The 7,514-nt window shown below is 37.4% G+C and overlaps 1 protein-coding gene across 1 annotated transcript; it reads left to right on the top strand.

Moving 5' to 3' along the window:
• Positions 1 to 206: 206 nt before the first annotated feature.
• Positions 207 to 1,475, top strand: LOC133286252 (uncharacterized). Its single transcript, XM_061483648.1, has 5 exons — positions 207 to 252; positions 337 to 452; positions 546 to 661; positions 906 to 997; positions 1,094 to 1,475. The coding sequence occupies exons 1-5, from the start codon at positions 207 to 209 to the stop codon at positions 1,213 to 1,215; spliced, it is 492 nt and encodes a 163-aa protein (XP_061339632.1). The 3' UTR covers positions 1,216 to 1,475.
• The last annotated feature ends 6,039 nt before the right edge of the window (positions 1,476 to 7,514 follow it).

Below are 7,514 nucleotides of genomic sequence, written 5' to 3'. Positions count from 1 at the left end.
CACATCTTGGGAATTCTCATTCTCAAACGGAAGAAGGTACAATGGGTTGGGGTTGGAATCTCATGTTGGATATCTCTGTTTGGTTATTGAGAAAGTTAAGCCAAAAAAGGGAAATGCTTGTGTTTTTTTAGCAAGTGGGGATTTATAGTGCTTTTTTTTTTTTTATAATGAAATTGAGAGATGAATGCCCCTTTTTCTTTGCGAATATGGAGGAAACTGGGGCACGGCTAAGAAGAAAAATGAAAGAGATAAGTTGTTAACTTTCTAAGAAACCATGCAGAGCCATTAAGATTCCGTTTTTTCTCTTCTTATTTGTTTTTATTTTGCGTTTGGCAGATATAAGACGTGACGATCTGTATGAAAAGTTATGGAAGTCGTGTGCAGGACCTGTGGTTGATGTTCGTGTTACTGGAGACAGAGTTTTCTACTTCCCTCAGGGTCACATGGAACAAGCATGTTTCTTTTTTCTGTGGCTGATTTTGCTTTTTTTATTTTTTTTTTTATTTTTTGACATTTTGGCCTTATGAGATTTTTATTTGTTGCAGTTGCAAGCATCAACCATTCAGGAATTGAACCAGGAAATTACCCATTTCAATCTCCCGTTCAAGATTTTCGAGCCACTAACAAAACAGAGACCTAATATTAAAGAAATAAATTTCAGGTAAAAAAATGGGGGTTAAAACTTAAAAGTTTATTTGTTTTTTAAAATAATTTTTTCTTTCTTTCTTTGATAATGTTTTTATAAAGCAAAAAAAGGCCCCAGCTTCTGATGATGTTGTATGGGGTTTCCTTTCCAGTTGGGTTTAGTTCTTGCCAATTTTTAGACTTTGTTTATGTGATTGATTTTAAACACATTGGATTTTACTATATCATCTCTGATCTTTGTTGAGTATATTAACCTGCAGGATACAAGAATCATATTATGATAATCCCAGCTTCCATTGTAACTGTGGCGATCCAGAATCAATGTCACGTGGTTTTGAGGATCCACTTCCTGGTTAGTTTATTGAAGTCACAACCGTCTCCTGATAGAAGGAATTAGAGTCTTACTCACTGGTATATGAATCTGTTGCTGACTATGGTTTTCTTACAGGACTGAGAAGTTTTTCTGGTGTAAAGAGGAAGTTACCCGAGGACACAAGAAAAAATGATGTGGAGTGCTTTAATACATCCGATGACTTGATTTCCTCAAATTGTAAAAGAAGCAGATTATAAGCAGAGTTAGATGATTATAAGCTGTTCCCTACTCTCCCTCGAGGACTTGGTTTTATATTTTTGGCTGATCTCTCAAATGTGAGACGATGTTGTCGTTGGAAATTTAATTGTATGATGTGATACCACTTGTTGGAGATGGAATAAACAAACAGAACAAGTATACTAGTATCAAACTTTTACAAAGACAAAACACAAAGTGTTACAGCACTATGTCTAATTTTTTTCAAGGATAACTCTTTGTCAAACTCTCTTTTCTTCTTTCTATTTTTTTTTCACAAGTGTTTCAGCACTTTACTTTCTCACACTCTTCACACACTTTCAATCTTTCTATTCACTCATTACCACAACATGCCTAATATACAACACACACATATATATAGATGTACATGAAAGAGTTCAACTTGAACTTGATAACCTATTACAATCACTAGTCTTCATCTTTGACCATTCTTACAACTTTCTAGTCTTCAAATTGAATTTGATAACTTATAACAACCACACACTTAATACAACTTATAGCGATAGGATAAGATTTCCAACTCATCATGGGTTGACAATGGATAGAATTCAAGAAAGATTTGGATTTTTCTAGAGTCTTCAAGCTTCTATGAGTTTTCTTCTAGCGTCCATAATCTTCTACAACTTTTGACTTCTATCATATTCTAAATACTTCTAGCATGACGGAGATTAGAGATGACGTGGCAAAATCTAAATTTGATTTCTAATAGTTGTAGTATTAGGATTGTTTGATTCTGCTTGTTTTCTTGCTCAAACTACCAAAAAAACAAAAAGTTGTGAGAAGACATCTATACTAGTATCTGTAAGTGATTCATTTAGAAATTTGATTCTAATATATAAACTTAGATTTGAAAACTGGGAATATATCCTTAGCCGTTATTTAAATGAGAAAGGTTATACTTACAACTTTTTTTTTTTACAACCTCTTACAACCATATCTTAATACCGTTGATTTCTGCTCATCAACGGTTATCATTTATTGTGAATTAATAATTAATTAATGAGATTAATTTGCAAAAATCATAATCATTGATTGACAGAAATCAACGGTGTTAAGTTATAGTTGTAAGAGGTTATAAAAAAAAAAAGATTGTAAGTATAACAATTCTCTATTTAAATTTCTAAAAATTTCCTATCAAAAAGGGCAACACGATGCTATAAAACTTTCCCTGTACGCGCGTTTCAATTATTGACCAGTGAATTTTGTAGTTTATGTTGGGAAGACATGTGGTTCCATTTATATTAGTTGGCTATTACTACTTGAAGTTTTGTTATATAACTCAGTTAATCACTCACTTAATTGTTAAAATATATTTTAAAAGTAAATATATTTTTAATATAACCTAAAAGAGTCGAAGCTCGTGGGGATACCGGAGGGAGCCAACTCGTCTCAGAGAGATAATTATGGTTGGGTAACTCCAAAAAAATAATAATTTCTAGATCAATTATTGATTTGGCTTATATAAGAAGTTTTTACCTAAATTTTCGTGGGCTTTTACAAACTGAACTTTGATGCCGCTACCAAAAGGTGTGGGTTTTGCGGAGCTGGGGCTATCATTCGTGGTAGCAGTTTCGTGGCCTTGTATTACGGTTAAAAAAACTTCATGGCCTTATTGTGTTATCTCACATGGTCTACATCCAATCGACTGAAGCCTTTCCATTCCATTTGGCTCTTAATTTTTCTCTAGGGATGAACCTGGTGAAAAAATAGTTTGGAGGTACTAGAGTTTTTCTAAAGGGATTAATCAACCATGCCATGGATGAGTTATGAAAGATTGCGTTAATCTTTTCCCTCAATTTATATCCTCAACTGTTTCACAAGTGAGAAGAAATGGGAATATGAACTTGCTTAACTTGCTCTCTTTTTATCATCCAAATTATCAATTGTGTGTGGATTGAAGAAGCGGTTGAGGCTATTTTAAAACTAGCTCTCTTGGACATGTCTTAGTACTCATTAATAAATGCTTTTCTAATTATGTACCCAAAAAAAAAAAAAAAGTGTCTTTCTAGTTAAAAAGAGAAAGAACAAATCTTCGGTGGATAAATAGAGAACACCTTAAACTCGAGTACTATAAAAAATGCGCATAATATTAACCCATCAAAAAGAGTAAATTATAATAGTATATACCATTTGTTTGGGAAATGAAGATTTATGTCTAGTGGGATAGTTACTATTTATATCTACGGAGCTTATGGTAAAGATGACAGGTAACGAGAAGTCCTGCACCTTAGGCTAAAGTCCGATGGTATTAACAATGAATGTATGTGTGTGTGAGCCACCTGTTTAGTAGATAAGATGTGCTCTGAACACAAATGTGAATGTTGTAGCCATGGTGGTAAATCTTGTGAATACTGAGATCAGTTATTAGATGAGAGCCCCCTTTGCTAGCTATAAGAGATCATATATAGATGAAATACACTAAGAGGTTGTGCCCCTAGTGGTAAGAGATCATATATAGACGAAATGCACTAGGAGGTTGTGCTCCTAGTGGATAGTTTGCAGGTGACTTAATGACATGATGCAATGCTTACTGAGTGGTTATTTGTAGTGGATGGAAATTAAGAAAGAGTGGTAGAATGAGATGCTCCATGTAGTGGGGATAGAAAGTGGAAACCACTTAAGTGGTCTATAACAGAAAGATAAGAATTTGTTATTATGGTTGACGACTCCATATCATCTCACTCATCTTCTAGAATTTGTAGTGATTGATAATCTATCTAACTAGTTAGTTACTGTTATGGAATAAATCTCGTCAACAATACAGAATGAGTCCCTCACATGATCACAATGACACTTAATCCTGTATATTGACTTGCAGAACTTGTCCGCGAAATTAACTCAATAAATATGGAAAGAATTTTGAAAAACACATTAATGTGATATATATTTTACTCAATTGCTTTTAAATGGTCAAAAAGTCATTCATATTTCATTCCTTAATATCTTACCGTCAAAAACTCAATGGTGCAGATGTAACCGTTGTGTCCGAGGAGAGTGAAGACACATCTGCGGATATTGTAGTTCCACACCTTGATCTTGTAATTGTCACCATCAGAGACAAATAGGGGTTCAAATTTGTGGAAGTGGACACCACGAACTGGACCTTTATGATCCTCGAGGGTGTCAGCAATAGTTGGATCATGCCACTGGAGAGACTTGCGAGGATCCATGGTCTTTGAATGTAAAAATTGAGGCCTTTCACACTGTTGCTTTTCGTTTCAAACTTGGTCAACATCTTCGCAACTTACACTTCCTTCAATTTGTCATTTCAAAAGTTTGTCTCCTTTTCTTCAAGGTGGCATATATTTCTTAAGTATATACATGCAAATTGTTATGGACCTGACAAAGGCCAATATTCTAGAAAAATCAATAAAGGACAACACAAAAGGAAGGGAATCTCCTATTAATGACAATCTTATCCAGACAGCTAAGCAGTTGGACTTGGGCCCCCAATATTCCTAAGAGGCCCAGAAGTACACTCCTTCAGGTAACCCACCTATAAATAAGGGGTTAAACCAATAAGGTACACACACACTCTAAACCCTCTCTCTTAGCTTGTCACTGTGCACACACCCCACACCTTGACTATGTCGATCATTATTGTGCACAGTGATCTGCCTACCATCAAAGGTATCTCATTTATATACCTGAGAGAGGGCATATAGATCCTACATAAAATATATCAGCCACCAGCTGGACATCTCTGTCTTTCACACAGAACATTGGCGCCGTCTGTGGGAATTAAAATCTCAAGTCCAACTCGGCACATTGTTCGGGTTACTGCTGTTAATTTAGAAATCGGCTTCTCGGCTGCTGGTTTGTGATATCTCATCTCGGCTAAGGACGTTGCAAATGCTTACAAAGGTGGCCTCCCAGCAAGGATTATAATTGGCAATGCATGTTCTGCCCCACTACCAGTTGCAAAGTTGAAATCTCAAAAAGCTCACTAGTCCACACATCAGATTAGACAGATACAGTTTACTCAGTTGATGATGAGATATAGAAGATGGCGGACTATGTAAAGACATTACAATATTACTTCTTGCATTCTTATAAGAAGACTGAACAAGGGATATAAATCAGTGTCCCAAAAAACTTGAGATATGAGAACATAAAGACTTGGTGGAAGTTCTGCATCCGTGGTGGACGGAGGGTATACCAAATGCTTGATAAAACCAAGGCTTGATCCCGACATAATTAATGTTAGCAATGGTACTGATAGTAAAAGTATTCTCCAAGCTTAACCAAACACCAAAAGCAAAGATATCTTGTTGGGAAGTAGGACTCTTTCATCATTGAGATATTGGCTTCAGAAGCACAACTCAGATAAGAAGATAATTCCATAAGATAATAGAGATTGAGGAGCTAAACTGAACATCCAAGCAAGAGGATGTAATACGCCAAAGCAGTTTGGCCAAGAACCTCAGTCTCCAAATTAAGAAACTTAGACATTGATCCGAGATACAAATCAGCACGGCTACGACCTCGGGCTCCAAGAAAAAAAATGAAGACAGGTTTGGAGAGATTTGGTCTTAGAAAAAGGATCACACCCCAATCCGCGATAAAGACCCAGGATAAAAATCCGGGGTAAATGAAACTCTGGCAAGAAGCCGAGTTAAATATTTTGAGACCGAGGTAGTGGAACTCGTCTTGCCCAAGGGCAGGATCGTGAGTTCTAGCCGAGGCACGAAAAGCCGAGGTAGTGGAACCCGTCTTGCCCAAGGGCAAGATCGTGAGTTCTAGCCGAGGCACGAAAAGCCGAGATAGTGGAACCTGTCTTGCCCAAGGGCAAGATCGTGAGTTCTAGCTGAGGCAAGAAGAAAAGCCGAGGTAGTGGAACCCGTCTTGCCCAAGGGCAAGATCATGAGTTCTAGCCGAGGCACGAAAAGCCGAGGTAGTGGAACCCGTCTTGCCCAAGGGCAAGATTGTGAGTTCTAGCCGAGGCAAGAAAAGCCGAGGTAGTGGAACCTGTCTTGCCCAAGGGAAAGATCGTGAGTTCTAACAGAGGTAGTGGAACCCGTCTTGCATTTATTTCTAATATATAAAGGCACATATATAGGGGTGTGCAAAATAACCAAAAAACTGAACCGAATCATGAACCAAACCGAACCGCCCCTTAAAATAATGAGTTTTTAAAAATCAGTTCATGAACCGAACTGGTTTTTAAAGAACCAGTTCATGAACCGAACCGGTTTTTAGAACCAGTTTAAGAACCGAACCATTTTGAACCGAACCGAACCGTTTTAACCGAACCGAACCATTTTCAAACCGAACCAAATTGATTTTTATAACTTTATTTTTTAAATTTTAAATTTCTTTTCTTTTCAAAAGAGGGTCCACCCAAACCAGTTTCGAACCGAATCGTTTCCAACCGAACTGAACCACTTTCGAACCGAACCAGTTTTGAACTGAACCGAACCACTTCCGAACCGAACCATTTAAACCAATTCGGTTCGGTTTTTCAAAAAAACTGATTCAGTTCGACCCATGCACATCCCTACACATATATACAATGAACTTTTACTATTTAATATTAGTATTCATCGATCCTGGAGGATCAGAATATCTAACTTGAGATTGGTATTTTTTATTGGATCAGCTCTCATGTATTTTCAGTGTGCTTTTTCCTCACTCACACACTTTCTGATAAAACTTTCCAGGAGATCACCCATCTCAAAATTGCTCCAAGTTAAGCACGTTTAACTATGGAGTTCTTTCGTTATGGGCTACCAAAAAATATATGCATCTTGTTAGTATAGGTAGTACCAATTAATTCTTATAAGTTATGCCCAACTGTACAGTCTCATACCTGCACAGTCTTTGGAATCTCTCTCTTTCGGGTGTCGATTCGATTCATTCATGTAACCCTCGTTGGAAGTTTGCCAGGAACCGCTTATTGTTTGTGCCCTTTTGCACTGGTGGTCACTCCCTGCCCCCGTCAGTTCTCGGGATGTTACATGCCCACCAGCTTCCGCCTGATTCATCCTCGAACCACACCGTACTGGGAGAGAGGCCCTATTATGATACCAACACAATGTTAACATTTTCGGGTGTACAGTGTGGTGTTACAAGATAAGTGACTTATCCTTTGCTTTCTCATGATAGGATAATAAGTTTATCCTTATCTCTTTGGTTAGTCACTAGTTGTTAGTTTGTTGAGATATGCCCCACGAGATGGGCCTAGAACAGTTGTACCTCAATCGGACAGTCTGAGCTCTCGGGCTGCTAGGCTGTAGCATTGCTTCATTTGCCCCGACCATGTCCGGGGAAGGGGTATCTG

Source organism: Gastrolobium bilobum, unplaced genomic scaffold (assembly GCF_033153095.1).
Source record: "Gastrolobium bilobum isolate Gb01-03AN ecotype WA unplaced genomic scaffold, APGP_CSIRO_Gbil_v1 utg3566, whole genome shotgun sequence".
Classification (NCBI taxonomy): domain Eukaryota; kingdom Viridiplantae; phylum Streptophyta; class Magnoliopsida; order Fabales; family Fabaceae; genus Gastrolobium; species Gastrolobium bilobum.
Note: the sequence above shows the minus strand (reverse complement) of the source record. Positions and strands in the feature narration are given on the sequence as shown.

Bases quoted from the DNA above. Each gene is read 5' to 3' on its own strand.
- LOC133286252 (XM_061483648.1), top strand. From the start codon at position 207: ATGGAGGAAACTGGGGCACGGCTAAGAAGAAAAATGAAAGAGATAA. The intron at 253-336 runs GTTGTTAACTTT...TGCGTTTGGCAG, and splicing joins AAGAAAAATGAAAGAGATAA to ATATAAGACGTGACGATCTG. The intron at 998-1,093 runs GTTAGTTTATTG...GTTTTCTTACAG, and splicing joins TTTTGAGGATCCACTTCCTG to GACTGAGAAGTTTTTCTGGT.